General features: G+C 41.8%; 1 protein-coding gene across 3 annotated transcripts in view; it reads right to left on the reverse strand.

Annotated features, from left to right (window-relative positions):
• Positions 1–22,173, reverse strand: part of stxbp5a (syntaxin binding protein 5a (tomosyn)) — an 88,752-nt gene that overhangs the window by 16,827 nt on the left and 49,752 nt on the right. For all 3 annotated transcript variants that reach the window (XM_047338166.1, XM_047338165.1, XM_047338164.1), the window contains exons 7-14: positions 19,840–19,903; positions 18,491–18,574; positions 8,955–9,078; positions 7,265–7,343; positions 6,436–6,590; positions 4,126–4,198; positions 3,854–4,001; positions 1,083–1,150 (exon numbers count right to left, since the gene is read on the reverse strand). In XM_047338166.1, the coding sequence (XP_047194122.1) occupies positions 1,083–1,150; positions 3,854–4,001; positions 4,126–4,198; positions 6,436–6,590; positions 7,265–7,343; positions 8,955–9,078; positions 18,491–18,574; positions 19,840–19,903 (795 nt within the window). The remainder of the gene's footprint in view (positions 1–1,082; positions 1,151–3,853; positions 4,002–4,125; positions 4,199–6,435; positions 6,591–7,264; positions 7,344–8,954; positions 9,079–18,490; positions 18,575–19,839; positions 19,904–22,173) is intronic.

Consider the following 22,173-nt stretch of genomic DNA (forward strand, 5'->3'; position numbering starts at 1 on the left):
CTCTGCTTTAGAATAACTAGGTGAAATATATGGCTTAAACTTTAAGGACATTTTTAAAAAGTTTTTACATAGTTTATAACACTTAATTACAATAATGGGAACTTCTAAATATTTTAATACATTATACAGCACTTTTCAAAGCTATTAAAAAGTGCTTTACATGGTCAAGAATTAAACATTTCAGGGCTGAGGAAAATAAGATTGGGGAATAAAAAATTTACTGGAATTAATAAAGGGCTTTTTGAAAAACGATATGTTTTAAGAAGTAATTTAAAAGATGTCTGCAATCTAGATTCTGCATTTTAGACAAAAGTTTGGCTCCAACTTTCGTGGTGGTAGTTTAAAGAACATCCTCTCTGTGTCAACATGACTTTCCTCCATGCACAAGACATAAAGAAATGTTTTCCCAGGACGAATATGAACTGTCTGCACAGACTCATGACACACGAGCCAGACTCAGTGTCCAACATCAGTGCTTCACGTCTCTAAAGCTCTTCCAGGACGCACACAAGAGACCGTTTAAACAAGCGATTTAAACGAGTGGCGGTTCCTCAGATTTGAGAAGTTACAGCAACTTCCTCAATCAAACGTGACTTCAGAATAAAAGCAGACATGGAGGCGGACTGCTGCCGTTGTTTCGCACAAACAACAGATCACGTTGAACACTCGTACCGTTGCCACAATTCCACAAATGCATCCTCCTTTTTCTACCGTCCTACTTGTACTGACAACATTTTCTGGACAGAATAGTAACACAGCATGTAGGAGTGAGGAGGGAGGGAGGAAGAAGAGGAGCGAGAGCCTCCCACCGCCAAACCCATACCTCAATGTCACTTCTTCAGTGCGTGTGTTAAGTTAATACAACTATTCCCCCCCCCTTGTTTACAGCTTAGTGTGAGATGATAAATTTCAAAATGGAGTATAATGCACATTATTGGCGTATATAAACATCTCCATTAAATGTTTTAAGACAGACTCCTCTCTTCTCCCCCGCGTTGACCCGGCAGCACGGCAGAGATGAGAGAAAATGGAGTTGCGGCGAGACGATAACGACGAGGCTAATGAAATCAGTGTCGTCTTACCCAGTGATGATGATCTCCGGGTAGCTTTGTGTGCCTTGACCCCAGTTTCCACCACTAATAGGCCATTCCTGGATAGATAGACACACACACACACACACACGCGAACACACACATTGCGTTAGAGAAAATGGGAGAGAACAGGAAGGAGCACAGCTTTGTCAATAAACAGCGTGTCAGCAGAAACATCGATGTGAGAAATAGACGACATGATAAAACTGCAAACGTGTGAGTGTGCATGGGAAAAACAAAAAAAAACAACAACACGGCCAGGACTCCTTGCAATTATAGATTACACAGCTCAATGAGTATGCGCCGCCATCTGAATGTGTGCGTGTGAGCGAGAGAGAGAAGAAAGTGTTGGTGGGGGGGTTTGGCTTTGAACACGTTGACACATACAAAGGTCACCAGGATGACTCATGGTGATCTTTATGTGAGAATGCCCTCCTGCAGCTCAGCCAGGCCATCGCTGCACACACACACACACACACACACACACACACACACACACACACACACACACACACACACACACACACACACACACACACACACACACACACACACACACACACACACACACACACACACACACACACACACACACAAAAAAAAAAAAGAAAAGGAAAAGCTAGGCAGCGAGTTTGGGTCAGTACACGCTGACATTTCCGACAGAGAGCTAGAACAAGGCGACGGGGAAAAGAACACAGGCATATACATAATGGCTGAAGGAGCAGGGGGTCTGCCTCAGAAGATACAGGGATAAAGAGATGAGAATGAGAGGAGAGACGAGGCGGGGGGTTGTTAGGTAATACGACACTATTATATAGTCCATTTACCTTCATGGAAACACTGAGGAATATAATTCAGAACCTCGAATACAAATTAACAGAGTCTTTGGAGTGGAATGTTCTTTATCATGTAACCTTGTTGTTCCTGGAGTACAGCGGGATGGTTAGAGGGCGCAGTGTGGGACATTTACATTTCTAATTTAGGCATTTAGCTCTTTTATGTCACCGCTAACCAGGGCGACATGAAAGAAAACTCCACCCTCAGGATACTATTAAATTTTCATACATCATAAATCTGGGTGGGGGGGTGTTCAGAGACCTATTTTGTATTTTATTTTGAAAGCGAAACCCTGTCTTTGCAGTTCCGGCTCAAGTATTCAGGAGCAGATTGTGATTTTTCTAGCAACAGAGTCACATTTTGGGGATTTCAGGACAATTTCCAAATAAGTTCCCAGAATAAAAAACGTTATTATGGTTATATAACTATAAGAACAAGAATCTACATCTCTGAAATAGGGCGCGGATGTTGTCTGCAACCATGAAGAGAGGTGGAATACTAAAACGTATTATTCAGAGGGAAAGAAAAAGGGTAAAACACCTGGTGCAAACCAACGTACGCGTCTCTGCTGGGTTTCATTTTCCCGTTCAGCGCCTGTGTTGCCGGAGCAGAAAATACACTTGTGCCCATATGAGCACCCATGGGTGTGCTGGTCTTAAAAAGAGGTGTGGTCAGGCACTTGGTGCATTGCTATAAAAAAAAGCAACTGTGTCTACAGTCCACAAAAACCTGGTCTGAAGTCAGCGATGCAGAATTTAATTGTTATTTTAAGGCACGTTATCTAGACGGTAACATGCACCTACATATGTGGGTGCACAACGAGGACACACTTGTTACAGAAGCTTTCTTTCTCACTACCTGACAACACACTGACTAACTAATAACACTAATTACAACCCTTTTGAACCACGCACCAGGCGTAGTGACCCCTTTTCCTTTAGGACACATTGAATCACCCAAACCCAAAATGTTCATCTCAATGAACAACCTGAGGTTCAAATCAAAAAATGCCTAGCTCCCCAAGTATTATTATATATTCCCCTGACTATGACCCCATCGGTACACTGTTAAAAGTTATTCAATGTATATTGGTGCAGCCGCTGCAGGAATATCGGTGAATGGTTATAGTTTAGACTTTATTTAAACTCTGTAATTCTTCTCCTCTGCATGTTTCATGTTTTAAAAATTCATTTATGACGGTAAATGTATTTGCAAAGTACAAGTCCCTGTATAAACAACAGAAATTATACGAGTAAACAGTTTAGAAACAGATTGGACATTTACCCGTTCAAATTTAAAATTGCTAAATGTCAGTCCATAATGAATAAAGTGTCTCATTAAATGATTTAAATATGTAGTGAAGATGTGTCTGCAGTGCATAAAGTAAGAAGGGGCTTTGCAGAAGTGTGAGTGTGCACCAATGCTACTGAATCGGTTCTGAGCAGAAGGAAAAACATGTTAATATAATCCAAGGAAATGAAAGAAGGTTTTTCTGTTGTTTTTATCATTTATGACCTCTTTCCGATGTGTGACCCATCAGGCAGTATCCTGAGGCCCCAAGCTTTTACCTTCACTGTCCAGCAGCAGCAGCAGTTCTGAGCCTATGTTTAATTCTGGGTCAGGACTATTATATTAATGGGTCAGGACCTATTGACTTCACAGCAGGTCCGTAAAAATGTAAATGTGTAAAAATCTGTCTACAGGTGAGAATACAGCTCTTTGAAAATGGAAAATGAATAATGAATAAATACATAACATTTACTTGGTATTAAATTAAACTTGTCTCACAAGGACATTTATTTTTTCCATATAATTGACACCAAATTACACAGAAATTGCTTTGCAAAAGCCTTTTTTGTTTCTATTTAGGTTTCCTCAGCATCAGTGGGAAACAAACAACCGGATGCAGTTTGCCTGCATTGTACCTTTTTGCTGTAGCCCTGTCGTTTCTGCCGCGAGCCAACGGAGTAAAGTGCAGGTATGAGGTCCACAGGGCAGTCGGCAAAGTACTCGCAGCAGGTCACAGGAGACTCGTGGATGGTCAGAGGATAGGGGTTTTCGAATATGGGGTAACTGGGGACAAGAGAGCACAGGAATAAATCAATAATAAGTCATATTTATGAAAGTAAGTCATGTCATGATGTAAAGTAGAGGCGACAACCCCTAGTTTGTCATATTTGATATTTGAGACCCTCACCCATTTTGTGCAAGGTCGATCACCACTAAATCCTTCTCCAGAAGGACCACCACAGCGTAAGGTTCCTGAAAATCTGAACACAGAAACGCAACCTTAGTAATTTTCCAGTTCCTCGGAAGAGAGAGAGAGCTTTCTTCCTTGAAATCTGCAAACCACAGGGGGAAGAACATCTCGGAGTTTCTATGGTAAATGTATATACGCCCTGTAGACATATATATTATTCTAAGTGATTTATAACTGCAGGGGATATTGCTCTGGTTAAATATTTGTATCAGTCTCATTAAAGATTAGACTTTCATATGCCACCTTAAGACGAATCTCCCTTGAAATAGATTTTTGAACTAATGTAATGAATATAACAGCATCCTCGACATAGACACAACAGGGGAGCGAGTCCAGATTTCACCATAATACTCAATAAACTACTTGCGTATATCTCCTCCTCAGTCGAAGGCAGTTTTTTAGCTCATCTGTATTAACGGGTATCCACATACGAATGCAGATGAATGAAAAAGGCGATCGCTGATGCATTTCAGTCAATATCCTCTTCATTGCTCTCCACACAGACCGTTTACCTGCGGGCAACCAAAGCCTGCTCAAACGTGATTGGTCGAACTAGAAAAAGAAATCCTGTCCCTCCCCTATAGATTCTGAATATTCACATGCAGAACCAGTTTATAGAGATTAGAAAGTGAGAAGACTCAAGATAAGACTCGTGGTGTGGTTGTCATGCAGGTAAATGCTAATAAGGAATCCAGGAATCTGACAAACAGAAGATTTTTAGAGAATATATGCAGCGGCTGCTCCAGTTTTTTGCTGAGAAACATTTAACCGCAGCGGCTGGAGGTTAAATGCCTTGCTAAAGGGCACCTCCCTCATCTATGGGAATAGAGATCAAGACAAGGCTGCATCTCTAACCTCAACTCGCCTGCTGCCCTGAGGCCATGTCCACCGCAGTAATGAAGCACAGGTCTCTGCATTATGTATACACAGCAGCTCCCATCCCCCTGTTTTGGGGGATATTTGATTTGGAAAAAGCATCGCGCGCACACACTAACATTTAGTTATGTCCTGTTTGAGTGGATGTGGATGAGTGGCAGGTCTCAGACTGTCACCAAGGTTAAAGCTCTTTGACAATTCTCGTCACATCTCGGCCGCCTCGCTCCTCTTTACTTCCCCGGTGCTGGTCGACAGGGGATTTCACATTCTGCTGTGAATCAACGTCCGACCACTGTCGCCACGTCCGTCTGCGCTGGGATTTAGGAGCTGGGAATAGCAACTATAATTACGGCCACTTTCAAGGCTGATTAAGCTAAAGACACAAACAAATTACAAATCTAATCAAACACTTGTTTTTAAATTACGAGGAGAGAAAAAGAAAAAAAAGGATGTAGACGACAAATAAGGAATAGAACAAACAAAACAAGGAACAGAAAGATGCCATAAAGTCACACAGCCCGGAAGGAAATTATTGGATGATAATTCTCTGTGGATTTGTTGCCATTAGTGACCTCTTTCATAAAGGGTTAGTTATGTGAGTCATATGATCCACTAAACATATATACAATTTTGACTATAGTAGATTTAAGCTTTAAAAATACAGACTTTAAGTAACTAAACTTTATTTCTAAAAAGGCAGGTAGCGCACATTTATTATAGGTTATATTAAATTGACTATGAGAAACTTTTAAACGGTTACTTTGTCTTTGTGACACTGAAGCACTGGTGTCTATATACTGCAGCATCATCTGCAGCCCCATCATCAAGGATTACACATTATAACTGCTTTACTCAGCCAGACGTGTATTGTGTAATCCACAGACCCAGGAATGTCCATTACCAGATGAAATCCGCCGGTGGTGACATAAGGTTGCCAGTGTAATGATGAAGTCACCATTGTTACATAACTCGCTAATCCTTCCTGTGGCTGTATATGTGCCGGATAACGCTGCACCAGAGTTTACGTACTGGATTTCAGACGCACAGGATCCTGCACCAATTCATCTCCACGCTGTTGACTTCTCCATACAGGAAATAAGATCATAATTTCATTCATATGGAAGGATACCGTGTACAAAAAGATGAAATGAAAATCTAATATTCTGCGTCGGATAATGAAAACGAAATCGGATCCTTCCCCCTTGGGAAATTTCATATTTATTACAGAAACACACAAACACAAGAGGAAGCAATCCAACATAATTAAACACCAGATAGGTGTGTGTTGGCGTTTGCGTGTGTGTGTGTGTGTGTTTTTCCATGGATATGATGACAATTTCCGCATAAACGTAATACTCAAGACATGCTCACCATTAGGGTATGGTGTCTCACAGAGTGTGAGGAAATCTACTATGGGATAGTCCATCTCCAGCACAGCCGTACTCTTTCCGTGCATTACCGTCAGACATGGCCGCCGGCCCACCGTGTCGTAGGACAGCCCACCAGACAGGATTATGAAGGGTTCCCTGGAAAGAACACACGCATGTGCATAATACCATTACCTAAAGGGCTTTGATACACTGGCCTTATATCTAAGAGGATAGATTAAACAGCAGGTCAACATAATGACAATACGGATTTGCCTTATGCTATGTTACCAGTTACCAGATGAGTTAATCTGACTACATATGAATTTAACTGTAACTGGAGAGAACACTTTGAGGAGTCTGGATACACAAAAATAATAACAGCAAATAATAGCAAAACAAGTCTAAATCCTTTTCCAGAATAGTATTTAATATTATATTAACACATATTAATGATAATAATCATCATAATCATAACTTTATTTATATGGCACTTTTCAATACAGGTAACCAAGTGCTTTAAACAAACAATATGAAACTCAAAAACAATCAGAGTAAAAGTAATAATAATAATAAAGAGACAGGAAATAAAAGCCATAGACATCATATAAGAAAAGTATTTTATAAAGAAGTGAGATAAAACAGATCTGCAGGTCACATACAAAGCAAATAACATCCTAATGATTGAGACAAAAAAAAAAGCCTGTTGTTTCTGTTGGAATGATAAAAGACTGAGTTGTGAGTCATTGTCTACGGCACATGCACAACATGCAGGGAATATCAGGGTGTGTGTGTGGTTGTGCGTGTGTGTGCGAGAGCATGAGAGACCGTACCCATTTCTTGTGGTTTTGTACTCCACTTTGAGAATGGGTTTACAAGGCTCTGGCTTCTTCCCGTCCTTGGGCTGTTTTCCTAAAAATAGCACAAACAGAAGTTACTTGAGTTTTGCCAGTTCGCTCCCGCTTCACCTCCTCTTGTTTATCCTGTCATCCAATTTCTTTCTTTCTTTCTTTCTTTCTTTCTTTCTTTCTTTCTTTTGGACTCCCCACCACCAGAAGCGTCACTTTAAATGCAGCTCTGAAGTAGTGGCATGGACAATAATAATAAAAAAGGCCTATTCAAAGACAAAAGCAGGGGCAGGAACATTTAAAGACGGTGTGTGGATCATTATTTACAAAAATCCATCTCCTCACACCTCAAAGGCATTCCTGCGAGGGGAATTCGCACATCCATCATGCGCGCGTGTCTGCCGACGCACATTCTTGTAACAGAATGCACAATAAGAGGCTGAATATATCAGAACTATTACCGACAAGCCAAACTGGGCCCCGAGGCAGGTTGTACAAGGCAGGTCTGTGTAATAAACAACAACTTTGAATAACTACATCTAAATAACAGATATCTGAAAAGACAATTAAAGGAGGACTTATAAGCCTTACTTAAACCTGTCAAAGGAATTTGCATAATTGCCCATTAAATACCAAACTAATTATGCATGCAGCAGTGGGAGAAACAACTAATTAAAAAAAAAAGCTTGTGTGGTGAAATCCTCTCTGCAATCCCATACACACAAACCCAGGTTGAGAAAGTGTTAGAAGTTTTTCCTTTCTCTTTGTTCCCCTCTCTGACTCCCTCACTCTCTTTGTCCATTTGTCGCTCTCACACTTCCTCTCTATTTTCCTTCCAGGTCCTTCATCTGGGTGAGCTGTCAAAGTGCTCGCCGGGATGAGTAGTTGTGTGGGGCGGGGGGGGGACGCAGAGGAGTGTGGATTAAAATACATCTTCAAAAGAGCAGACTTGCTTTCTGCAGGAAATAAACAGAGCACCGGCACTAATGTGTGTGTGTGTGTGTGTGTGTGTGTGTGTGTGTGTGTGTGTGTGTGTGTGTGTGTGTGTGTGTGTGTGTGTGTGTGTGTGTGTGTGTGTGTGCACGCAGACCCAGAGCAGAGCAAACAGAGGCAGGACATAATTGAACTGACAATAATCCTCTGACTGAAATGAGGAAACGATGAGGGAGCCGTGTGTGGCGAGACTTTTGAGGGATGGCTACGCTGAATATAGAGCGGGTCGTGTGACTCGCAGAGGTCGCTGCTGTGACGGATTTCTAAAACTCGCACTGTAATAGTCGTGTTAGTCGCCCAAGTAATCAGACAAGGCAGAAGCCAGTTTGAATTTCATGACAAAGGAAAAGATGCATCTAACATCCAAGTATATATCAGCAGATATATTCCGATTTTTTTTATTCCCAAATATTGGTATGAGCATGGGCCCCCAAATCCATATCAGTGGAGCTCTAATACAAAGCACCACTTCACCACTATCCCCTAGTTACTGAATTCAGAATGTAAAAAACGAAAGCTCTTCCTTCCCAGATTTCCCACCATGCAACACTTTATGTAAACGCAGCGCAGCATCTGTTGTACAGGAAGCAACACACGAGCGAATGGGGTTGTAGTTGTCATGACACACCCCTGTGTTTGTGTATGAGTGAGTGTTTGTGTGTGTGTGCGACCAGCTCCTTACCGTGTGGGGTGATTGTCTGTATGGGTTTGCCCTGGCCTCTGAGGTTCCATATGGTCAGAGTTCCATCCGAGTGACTGCAAATGAACTGCTTGCCCTCGTGATGCCAGGCAACTGAGTGGATCGCCTAGGAAATGACAGGAAGGAAGCAGGAGGGAGGGAGTGGGTCAGTGGTTCAGCGGGATGAAGCATCGTGTGCCACCATCTCCCTTTCGCTACAGGTTTGTTGTATCGCCGCAGCCATACGGCCCATGGTGTTCATATGTGGGTTAAACGCCCGTGATTCTGGATTACATAGACTCGAACAGATGGTGAAAGTGAGAAAAAAGGAGCCTGGCCCCTGACATCACTGCACTTCCTGTGGCATAAATGCATATATTAGAAGAAACCTTTATATGACCCATTTACTGGAAGTAGAATGGATTGGTCATTTATCCAGAGATGCAAAAAGAAAGCTTTAATTAGCATGCTTTAACATTAAATTCAATTCTATTGAAAAAAGATTCCTATTAACTCAAAGGAGGAAAAAAAGTCAGCAAACACAGTTGATGTGATGCATTCAGGTTCATCTGGTGTCATTTGGAGGCATGGATTTAAAATGCTAATTATTAATTAAGGGCAATATAAAGGATTCATTGGGTCTCAGTTCAACTCAAAAAGAAGAAGAGAAGTAGAGGAAAGTAAAATAAAAGTATAAGGTTGAGAGTAGGGTTGTGCGTTGGAAAGGACCTAACGATACGTATCACGATACATGGATTACGATATGATACATCAGGTTGTATACTGTATGATACAATACGATACATATCGCAATAAATTAAGATACGATGCATCTCACTATATAATTGCGATAAGAAACAATACTATACATATAACAATATATTGAGATACAATACAACACGATAAATATTGCAATATTTAGTAATACGATATATGTAATACAATTTTTTCTTCCTGGAAATGTAAAAATAGAGCTGAAATTACAATTTGTTGTGTACCACCTTGATAGTCTAATATGTACATTAGCTGAAAACCTCTCAACTTGAGAGTTTGTCAACCAGATACATTTTGGAAATAAACAAGGAAGACAAAAACACAATTGAAGATTCAAAATAGGAAATAAAAATAAATGCAGTTATCAATGCAAACAGGGCTTTGGTGTCAGGTTTTCAAAACCAAGACAAAGCTGCAGGTGAGAAAAATTAGGAACCAAATGAAGAAACTGATAAAGAGACGAGCCAAAAAAAAGACAATGTCCCCTCTGTCCTCTCATCTTCCCTCTCATCTCCCCGACCATCTGAAACAGTCCTGTTGCTGCTGTAAACCCGGCTCACGATGATTTATCTACTGACAAGCGATCGCTGAGAACACAAACACATCATGACCAAAGTATGCCAGTAAAGGGCAACCTTGCTTATTGATGCCCTTTTCATAGCTCGTTATTAAACCCGCCGAACGTTTTGACATTAAGTAAATACGATGACGTGCGCCAAAATCTGTGTGAAGCTCGCAACCCCACTTTCAAAGCAGTTTTTTTTAATTTTTTTAACTACATCCCATCTCAGGCCCCGGAGCTTTGTCAGGGAAAATGCTTTTTTTCTTTCAGAGACAATGATGGGGCACATTCTCCTAAAAGACGCCTAGAATGTGTTATACCCTTATTTTTGAGAAGCACTCTCTCCGTATTAGATTGTTTTGACAGTTGAGTGTTCCTCTAGTTGTTCCCGCCTTCCGCTGTTGTGGAATATCACACAGCCCTGACAACAGCTCCACTTATCGTTGAATTGTTAACTAGCGACAGGTTTTCCACGTCCTCGTCTCCCATCGCTCATCCGAAGTGAATGATAGCGTCGCCGCCGATGCCGACGTGAGCACACGGTCAGGTTGAGGCAATTTACTCTAATTGCACCCGCCGTTTATCGTGTGTATCAGTTTTGCCTTCGCTGTGTCATCAGTCATAATTGGCGCCATGTGTCAGGCTCAGCTGAAGGTGCTGAATTTTCCAGAAAACAGCTAAACATGTGACACCAGTGTTCACCACAACACACCTAATCGTATCTGTCCCACAGTAAAGCGTTTATAGGTTTGGTGGGTAATGACGCCCATCTCTTGCTCGCTGGTAAAGTCTGTGATCCTTTACATTGTGGTTCTTGGCCAGATCTTAAACTCACAGAGGCGACGGTGGGGAATAGTTTGCATCCAACAAAGGAGAAAGAAAAAAAGAAAAAACAGTTCAGGTTTTCTGAGGTGCATGTTTTTGGATGCACGCCGTCTAGGTCTCATTATCCCAGTTCTCTCAGTGGGACTTCCTCCAGGTCACTGTTAGCTCGATGAGGCAGAGCTATGGTTATGTGACATCAAGCTGCAGCCGCACACGGACTCAAGTTGTCTCATTACGCAGTTAATGACTCATTCCCTCTCCCTCCCTTAAAGACACACAAATCGAACATGACTAAAGTTCTAAAAAGCTATCGTCCTTTCTCTGGCCGTGGAGTTTCCTGATGTCCTCTTTTGCGATGTTTGTTTCCTCGGAACTAATTAGAGGTGTGGTGAGTAATGGCTTAGGTGCCTTATTTAAGCTGGTGGGGGATGTGTGTCCTTTGTGGGAAAAGCAATGGGCTCTGTAGGACGCAGCCGTGGCCAAGAAGAGGAGATTGTTCGTCAATGATTTGTTGCCAGAAGTGATTCATCGGTGCGGAGTGCCAGTTGGTGTGGATGTGGTTTCCTCAGGTGTGCTGAATGCCTTGTTGAACAAATTCGTGATTCTGTAAATGTTTTTAGCATTCCACCTTCTATCCCACACCATGTAAGGTACACTTGTAAATAGACATATAGTGTATTCTCAGGGATCTGGGTCCACTGTCTGTGTTTGATGCTGTAGAGATGGGGTCTAAGATATTTTCTTTATGAAACATCTAGCGGCTCAAACTTTTTCACACTTTAATGAGCAAGAGCCCTTATCCACCCAAACAGCGATGGGGCCGACAGGGAGAGACAGACTTTCTAGAAATCTATCAAATGCATTGTTTACTGTGACAGTCCCAAGTGGGAACACTGTGCTGTGCTTAATGGGAAAATGAGCAGGCTAATTGAAACACATGGTGCTCATCATATCAAACAATACCAATTAAAAAGACTAATTTCATGATTTATTGCATTAGGTCAGTTTCTCGCAGATTGGTCTTTGGGGGATGAAAACACTTATTAAGAGTCACAAGCATCAGCATCACACAAACACAAACACAAACTCACTACTGTATGGCAAACAATACATAAACACAAACTGTGATTGGTAAAGGGAAACAGACAACTACATAAACATGCATATCATATCATAATTACCCGTAATTATAATCATTTCTGCCAGCATTGTGTCACATGAGGAACACAAAGACAGCGTCACCCCTTTAGACACATACACACACGTGGGCTCTCACAGCAAGGGTAACGCAGCTCAAGTAGAAAAAAAAAAAAAAAGCAGGGCAAAATCTTTCTGTTTTGGAACAGGAAATTTATTCTACTTCTGTTTTTGTGTTGTGCTCATTATATAAGACGTTGAACTTCAATTTACCAATCAAGACTTGTGCTACATTGAATAATGATGATGCACGTGCAAGAAAAGCAGTGTAAGAAATCATCTCAACTGAGAAACGGATAAAGTGGATATTTGTATTTAGCTTAAAGCTATTGCTAACTACAGCTATCAGACAAACAGCTTTATTATTATTATTGCCAATTAGCAAATCCATATGAAGATGAAAACATACATGCTAACGATTAGCTTCTTTATATTCCTTATATTCATTGGCATTAACCTCAAAGCACTAGTGTGTCTTCTGTGATTACATCCACAAAGTCGTCTTAATTACATTGTTGGAGAGACAGAAGGTTTTAGGTGTAGCCTACATTAGCTTGTGTCTCATTGACAGAAGGTGGTAAAAAGTTATGATTCTCCCTAGACACTATAAGTACGTAGTAAGTAGTTGGCAATCCAATCAATCAATCAATCAATCAATCAATCAATCAATCAATCATTCTATTCGATGATCAATATTTAACCCTGCACAAAAGTATTGAACCCAGAGTGACTAACATATCTAAAAATGAAATCAGCCATTACAGATCAGACACAGCAAAGAAAATGAGTCATGTGAGGTAATTTCTCAACAAATCTCGAATGCAAGATGAGTGTGAGAATGTGTCTCACAGACCATTACATAGATATTCTATTCACTAATGGATACTGCGCCAGACCTGCTAAATGACGCATCAGCTATGAATACTTAAGTCACATGTCTGTATTCTCAACAAGTCTTAGGGGGAAAGAAAAATATTTCCTAATGAAGCCAGACTCTGGTCCAATACAAATGAATTTGTATCATTTGCTTTTAATGTTATTAGGCAACCAGATGGTAATTTATGGCACACGAATACATCATAATTAAGTCAACTGAGCCGTCTGGCATTATACTGTATTGGCCTATAAGGGCGACATCACACTTTGGGAACTAGATTCAAAACGTGCTACTTATTGGTTTACAACAACTTGTTTTAAATCTGACTGAATCTGTATGATGCATTTAATGCTGTCAGGTTGTGTATTATGCATTTTGGTGTTAACATGTCGATAACACAAAGTCGAGAAAACTTGCTTTGAAATAAAGTAGTTAATATTTGTGGGAACTAGTTAACACTTTATTACTGTGTTACTATTTGCCTTTATCCACGTTTTACTGTGTTGGTGCATTTTTTATACACACGGTTGTATATTTATATGTGTGCAGAAACATTTGATGATCATCATATACTGGGCTAAATATGGCACAGACTGCTTTTATGACTTTTCTGTGATTGAAGATGAGATGAATTGTTACAGACGACTTTGGGGATTTGAAGTTTGGCCGTTTGTTTTAAGCAGACAATAGAATAAATTGCTGAGTTTTAATTATGGGCCTATAATATTCATTTCGAGGGGGGTGAAGAAGGAACTCCATTCTGTGTGCAATATCAGCCAGTCATCCGGGCTGGACTGTGATCAAGGTGTTGAGTCAGAGCGGAGCAGGGTGGGGGTGACGGATGCTCTCTGGCTAGCACTCACTGGAAGCCCATACTTCTCATCCACAGCTAATAATAGACAACCCACTGAAAGGCACAGTGAACGACGCGTTCCGTCGACTTTTTGAGAGCATGTGAAATCATACGTTTTATCGCCTGTGCTGTGAGAGTGAGCTCATCGCTGTCGGGTTAAGTTCCCTGATTTGCTGACTTGTCTGCAGGTTGACAGTGTCTATAACTAACAAAAGCTGCCTTTATCCGAGCCAAAACTATTTTATCAGTTCCCTTCTTGTGTGAATTATGCTTGCTGATATTCTGTGAGAAAGTTTTTTGCGAAAAATTGTTACCAGCATGCCAGGAATACAGAATCAAGCATTACCCACAAAGTTATCACCGACTGCCTTGTTTCCACACATTTCCATCAGAACTAAAATATACCTTAAGACATGCTTATTCTAAAAGTCTCAATTCATGTCTGCTGGCTTACTAAGCTGCTGAAAGGAAGAAGAGGAAAAGCTTCCTTGTTCATTTCAGTCAACAACTTTGATACTTTGCAGCAGGCTTCCAGGCAAATGGAGTTTGAATGAAAGCGCACAGCGGGGGGAAAAAAAAGAGCGCGCAGCAGGAAACATATAGCTTCAGTGGATTTGATGTCTGGGAAAAAGTTATTTCACTGAGCAGCATTGTTTGAAGAGGCTTTACGGGGGTTTGCACAAATTCATGATGTCAGAGAATGACAACTAATTATTCTGATTGTACCAAGTCATCCATGCATTACGAATTTCTTATAATTAAACATATTTTATTGCAGTAAAGCAAAACATCGATATCATCACATCAACTTAGACACATGCTTCTATAGCAACGCACATTCAGCCTTCACCGTCTCGGTCATCGTTCCGGAGTGAGTCAGTAGATTTCAACACATATCTCTTGAAGCTTTTACACAACTGACATTCCGTCACATAAACAGTGCTGGCCAAAGTGAAAACAACCTATTTGCACACCCTAAAGCATTGATGTCAAGTTTGTGGGGACAGAAATTTAGGGATTTCTGGCAAGAGACAAACAATTAGTTTCTGTATTTTGCCAGGCTTAGGTCAGCAAACCTTCCTCAGATAAAAACAGTATTATCACCAAACATAAACACATCACTTAAGACCAACCAATCAGCAGAGGTCAGAACTATCTTTTTGCAATTCCTTAGACCAGGACTCATCAGTCTACTTACGGTTCAAGGACAAAGGATGTATTTTTTTTTTTAACCAGAGAAGACTTATGGTTTAAAAAAAGAGTGAAAGAATCCATCTTTGTCCTTGAACAGAGGAAGTGGTCTACAGCACCAACTATCAGCCACCTACAATGCAGGGGCAGTGTAATCAATACTTCAAGTGAGATGAAACATAAGAGACCATAGGAGGAAGATATTGCGAGTTCATAATTTGGATCACTGCCGTTCCAACGTCACCACGTTTGTTGTTGTCAGAAAGTCTCGACTCTGCACTGCCCTCTAGTGGATGTATCATTTTGTGTATGTAAAAGCAGCCTAATTGAGCCTCGACCCTAACAAAGCCACCATCACTCTCTAGTCCATCTCATTTGTGTTGGTTACACCACGGTCCACTACAGAAATGTCATGGAGCGATTATAACAGCACTTGTGATGCAGCACAGCAGAACACAAGAATCGTCCTCAGGGCCTTCGAAGTCTGGTCTGGGACAAATTGAAACTTTAAAGATATCTGACAACCATCCGAAAAAACCATTTGGATAAATACAGTTTAAGCCAGGACCCCGACACATTCCAGAACAGAGGACAGAGCGGCCGCGTGTCGCAGGCTCTTTGGCCTCGTCAGTGTGAGCCATAATTGAGTGAAGTGAGGAGCAGTAGCCTCCCAAACCCCACCCCTACCCACTCCCCCCTGACCGCCTCCTAAATTCCAACCCACTCATGCACCAGTCTCTGGAGAGGTGTAACTGTAGGGGTTTGGAGAGATGAGATGAGCTCCCTTGGGAGATTCAACACTAGCGACTGTAATGCCCTGGGTGCAGCGAGAGGATATTAGCTTATCAGAGAGAGGGAAACGGAGCAAAGACACAGGGAAAGAGAGTTTGTTGCACACTGAGCGTACAAAGTGCTCTAATTTCTGCAGTCCTCTGTGACTCTTGTTATCTCAGCGTGCTTACAGCTCCACAGCGCTGCCAGTGAGGTGCGCACCAGAATAAGCGTTGAGATAATCTAATTATCTTACACATGTGGTCGGGCTCTGTGTCTGAGTACTACGCACGGCACTGTATGACCGTGCACACGACGACTGTGCGTGTGTTTGAGATTTCACACGTGCACTCACAGCCATTCGATTGGCTTGGTAAAACAAAGAATCTTGGGTTGTGACAGATCCGACTGCACCGAGTCTGTCACAAATCTATAATCAATTATAAAGCAGTCCAGATACAACTACATGTGGAAATAAGACATTGATTGCAAACACATCAGGTGAAAGAACAAACAGCTTGGACTATAGCCTGTGTACAAAGATGGACGACATGACAGCTGCCAAAATGTCTCAATCACCCACAAGAGGGTAGCTGCAGTATTGGTCATGAGTGAAAGTCAAGGATTGTTTTAAATCAAAGATGGTTTCTGTCATTTTAGGTAGTTCTCATTATGATGTGTGCACAAGTGTTTGATTTATTTGTGCTTTAAAAATGGGATGAATCATCACGATTGACAGCCTAGACTGACTCAGGATCAGTCGAACGCGTGTATCAGCGGGTTTTTGCAACCTCGGCTCCATGCCCCGATAGCTATTGCCAAAATTCTGACTCAAAATGCACAAGATGGCAGCGTTTGTATCCCGGATATATTGGATTCATTTCTGGAAAGTGGGAGGAAGTGTGGGGGGGGGGGATTCAAATAAATTAACTAATCTAGCCTCGACAAGCTCCATCCCCCAATCACTACTGTGCAGGCTTTGGCTCCCGATGACATCATCGGGGCAAGATGGCAGAGTTGGTGTCCGGGATATTTCGGCTTCATTTCTGGACAGTGGGAGGACGATAAGACACGTCGTCCATCTTAATACAGGCTTTGGCTTTGACACTGATAAATATGGATGTGGCAGACGTATGTAATGTATTGTGACAGGAAACACAGATTTAATCTAAACTCAGGACACTGTCTTGGTTTGACACATGCCAGGTCCAGAGGGAATCTGAGCAGCTCTGACACTGTCTACTTTTTATTGTTGTGTTTTCTTTTATTTATAGACGCACACACTGTAGCCTCTGGGGAAGCCAATAAAGCCTCATGACTCAGTGCTTTAAAAAGTGGACCTTTTGCAGAACCCAGCTGCCCTTTTTACAACCATAATATGCTAGAAAAAAAAAAATCTCCCAGCAACCTCACCTCAGCGACGTGTACCTGTGGCACTCTACAGGATAAATCATAAGAAAAGGTGCATTTAAACAAACTGTTCTCTGTTACTGACACCATTGTGAAAAATAAAAATTTCATTAGTCATTTAAGTGCCAACAAAATACACTGATTTCACGGGGTGAGTCATTTTATGGTTCCTACTTTCTAAAGCTAATGTTGAGGAATTATTTTTGATGAGCTTTTCAACTCTTCTCAGACATGAATATCTCATTTAAGCCATTTTAAGATATGAGCTTTGACGATTAGGTCTGAAAATGTTTCCACTGTTTGCCTTTTCACATATGAACAACAAAAGCGGGAGCGTCTGTGCTTATGACTAAACGCTTTTGAATTCCGTTGTCATTCCAACTTGACATCTTCGTCGGAAACGTCTACGAGTGTGACACCTCTTTTTCATCCTGAAATAGTTTTGTTTTTTTTACGTTTTGCATCCATTGCATGTTAGAAACACCTTCAACACGCCGACTTGCTTACTGTGGATTCTCAGGACAACATCCTGCTGTATTCTCACATGGGCTCACTAAGACATTTCAGCAGAGGGTTGGCCGGACAAACTCAGGAGAATAACCAAAGCAACTGACTCAGCGTTTTTGCACACAGCCCTTCTGGATAAATTCAGTGGGGAAAAAGCTTCGGTGAGTTTGCTTAAAATTGGCTGTAAAACACTAACAATAGAGCTGGTATTTCCTATGATATCCCGTAAACCTCCACCCTACAGGAAGTAGTAAGTCCTGTTCCTTCCCAGTCAGCACTCTCCGTTTGAACTATCATCAGCTTTAAAACCCAGGTGACAGAGGACACAGAGGTGTGTGTGTACACTACGTAAAAACAACTCAACGTGAGCCTTGTCATCTGCAGTAAACTCTCAAGCTCCGTTTTCTGTTCCAAGAATAAACTCTCTTACACGCGCAACCGAATACAGATCAGCTCATGCATATGTGATTTAATTTCCAAGTTTCTGCATTAAAAGATACTCCGTAGATCAGAAGCGGCGAGAACGACCGAAAGCCGCTCGAGAAGAAAGGAAATAGGGGAGATTTGCCTACCTCATCGTAAGTGTAGCGATAGTCGGCCTTCTTTGATTTCAGATCCCACATGACCACGATGCCAGACTCGAATCCAATTAAAAGCTGGAGAGGAAGAGCGACAGGCGAGTCAGTGCGATAGGTGGGAGAGATGACAGAAGGGAGATAGAATAGACCCCGTGATGGGCAGAGAAAGAGGTAATACATTTGACATTCAAACACAGCATGAAAGGAAGTCAGGTGCGAGTAGATGACACCGGCTCAGGGAGACACCTGCTCTCCTTGGCTCACAAGACATGATAATGGAAAATGCAAAGAGATTTTTTTTTTTGGGAGAACATGAAGTGTTTATTTACAGAGACAACATCTAATCTCTGTACTTTAAGAATCAGATATGTATGACTAAAGTAACGGGACATTCTGTTTTGAGCCTGGGAAATTACCATCTACTTCCGCCAAGGGGGGTTATGTCTCCAGCCGTCTGTTGGTTTGCTCCTCAGCAGAATTACTCAAAAACTACAGACTACTTGGTGGAAGGGACGGGACGCGGGCCAAGAAAGCATCCATTAATTTTGGAATGGATTCAGAAAAATGGTGCAGATGCAGAAGTTTTTTTATCACGGCACAATTTTTACCAATTTCCCAGGGAATAATTCATGGGTCTTGGTTGTTTTGTTGGTTTGTCGGCAGGACTACACAAAAACTACCAGGCAGATTTCTATAGGTAAACTCTACTGAGTGCCTTTTATTGAAATAAACCTTTATGTTTAAATGTGATCTGTTGGAGACCATGTAACCAAACGTTTTTATTATGACCTGAAAGGATTCCAGTGGAGTTTTTGTCAGTTATTAACACTATGTAGATTTCTTAACGAGTGTGTTGTTTGTTTGCATCGTGTACGTGTGGTTTCTTCTGCTGACTGAAAAAGGAAGCGTGGAACCCAGCAGTCCAGTTAACATGGATGTAAATGAGGTATGGAACCACTTTAAAAAAACAAGCTCAAATGTTTATGAGGGGAGTTTGTTCAACTTGAATGATACTGAACACACATTTTGATGAGAAACACTGAATGTAAATATTACTTCAAGAAAACCTCCACAGGGAAATTAAGCATTGCAAAAAATGTCCTGCTACACATTTCATTCACGTTCGCTGATGAAATCCTTGACTCCTCAAGTAAGATTATGCTAAAAAACAGACTTAATCCTTGATCACAGACTCTGAAACACAGACACATCTAATCTCAAATAGGACTAAATGCTTTTGAAACCAGGGTGAGGATAACCTGTTTAATCTTGTGAATGCATATGCTGTGTATGATTGATACAGGAAGGAGATTAGTATTTAGTCAATGAAATTTAAGGTTTACCTTTCCCTCATCCATTGGGTTGTCACTTATATGGACGACAGGTCCGGGGTGAGCCTTGGAGGACCTTGAGAGACACAAAGATGAAGAGAGATCAACATAAAAAAAACGAGGCCATAGACGTACAGTTCTCTCACATCACATGGGGACAAAGAGAGGGTTAAGGTAGGATACAAGTGTCTTTGAACCTGAGGAAGGTCCACGAGGGAGGACAGAGCTGTCAATCACTCCAAGGCTCTAAAAGGCTGTTCAAAGACATAAGCTCACTGAAGGTTGTGATGGATGGCTCTGTCAGGCCAGGCGATCCCCAATGGCTGTGTGTGTGTGTGTGTGTGTGCGTGTGTGCGTGCGTGCTTGTCCGTGCAAGTGTCCATTTGCATGTCAGCAAAGAAGACAGCTCCAAATGCTCGGCTGCCCCCTCATCTCCCCTTCCTGTCTGCGCTTTACCCTCCAGACAGCCTTATGTCAAATCTGCTCGCTGTGTGCCACGTGGCAGCGCAATTTACCTAACCTGCCCTGCCTTAAAGATATGATGCGGGCTGAGGAATGCAAGAGAAGGTCACAGCTTAAAGAAGAGTGACTGTTAGAGCCTGAAACACGAGGGGAGGAAGGGCGAGGGGGGTGTCTGACGAGGAGAGGAAGCGGAAGGCGCTGCAACCAAATGTAAGTAATGTAAAAAAGGAGGGAAGGCAAAAGTCCTTGTTCTGGCCTGTGTCTCAGCAGTGCAGAATTTTGTATTCATGCTATAGTCTGACAGTGAAAGACAAGTATGAAAAGATGTGTACATGTCTCAATATGAAGAATATATTTAATGGAAATCCATACAAATTTGAAGCCAATTGCTCAATTTACAGCAAACTGTGTGTGTGTGTGTGTGTGTGTGTGTGTGTGTGTGTGTGTGTGTGTGTGTGTGTGTGTGTGTGTGTGTGTGTGTGTGAATGTAGCAGGTAGTGGGCAGACAGTCAGTCAGTCAGTCAGTTGTCTCTATATTTAGCCTGTTAGAGCCTTATTACCTAAGCTCTGCTGCAGCTGGAGCTGTTGATTTATCTAATCCCCCTTCACTGCCTGTCTCCCAGCTAACAGCCGGCCACAGCAGCATGCACACACACACACAGATACAGGCACACACACAGAGATACAGACACACACACGCACACAGAGAGAGATACAGACAGACACACAGAGATACAGCCACACATTTGCATGACGGCACAATTAAGACACATCTTTAACACCGAGTCCATTTGTAAAACACACGCCCATAACGAGTACCCTCTTGCTGCGTTGCAAAACACAACGTGATCGCATAAAAGCCCCTCTCTCCTGTCCCACATGGTTTATCTCCTTTTGTTCGCAGGAATTGAGACGCAGTGTTCTCAGCGATCCCCCGCGAGGCTCCGAAAACCAATCTGAATTTGTTAAAAAACCTGTTGTCGTACGGTAAATAAATCGGACATGAGCATATTCGCAAAGTCCACAAATGCACGTTCAGGTTTGGGAGATAAAGGAATCACCATAGCAACAGAGGCAGGACGGGCAGAGCACAGGCTCCCAAAAATCATCCACATACTCTGGCACAAACACACAAACCCACCCACACAAACACACACATCTTTGTACTTCTATCTTTGTGAGGACGTTAATTAACATAATGCATTCACTACCCGGTAACTCTAAGCATCACAACCAAACACCGGACAGCAACCTGTGTCTGAAACCTAACGCTATCCCAAACCCTGAAATCAATGCTTCACTGCCCTTTAAAGTTATGAGCACCTTTCCCTAAATGCCCTTATTCTGAAGGTCGTAAAATTGTAACTGGTCCTCACAAAGACAGAAGTACACACAGACACACACAAGCTGCCTGCTTAACTACTTCAACACGCTCCTGTAACCACACATTTCTGCCTGTATACTGCTATTAACTCTGCATTCTGCATACTGAGTGAAAAGGCCTTCAGGGACAGGAACATTTGGGTATGTGTGTTTATAAGTGCATGTGTTGTGTGCATGTTTGTCTCTCTCATTGCATCATTTGCAGTTTCATTCTTATCTTTCAGCTTTTGATTCAAGGTCTCGCATATCTCTCACACACACACACACACACACACACACACACACACACACACACACACACACACACACACACACACACACACACACACACACACACACACACACACACACACACACACACACACACACACACACACACACACACACCAAAGGCCCAATGGAAAACATGAGGTTCATTCAGAAAGTCTGACTCTTTGACTCCTTCCATTTTTTTGTTACAAAGCTTTATTGCACCACATGAACAGTATGTTAAATATCTCC

The sequence above is a fragment of the Hippoglossus stenolepis genome, chromosome 20 (genome assembly GCF_022539355.2).
Source record: "Hippoglossus stenolepis isolate QCI-W04-F060 chromosome 20, HSTE1.2, whole genome shotgun sequence".
Classification (NCBI taxonomy): Eukaryota; Metazoa; Chordata; class Actinopteri; order Pleuronectiformes; family Pleuronectidae; genus Hippoglossus; species Hippoglossus stenolepis.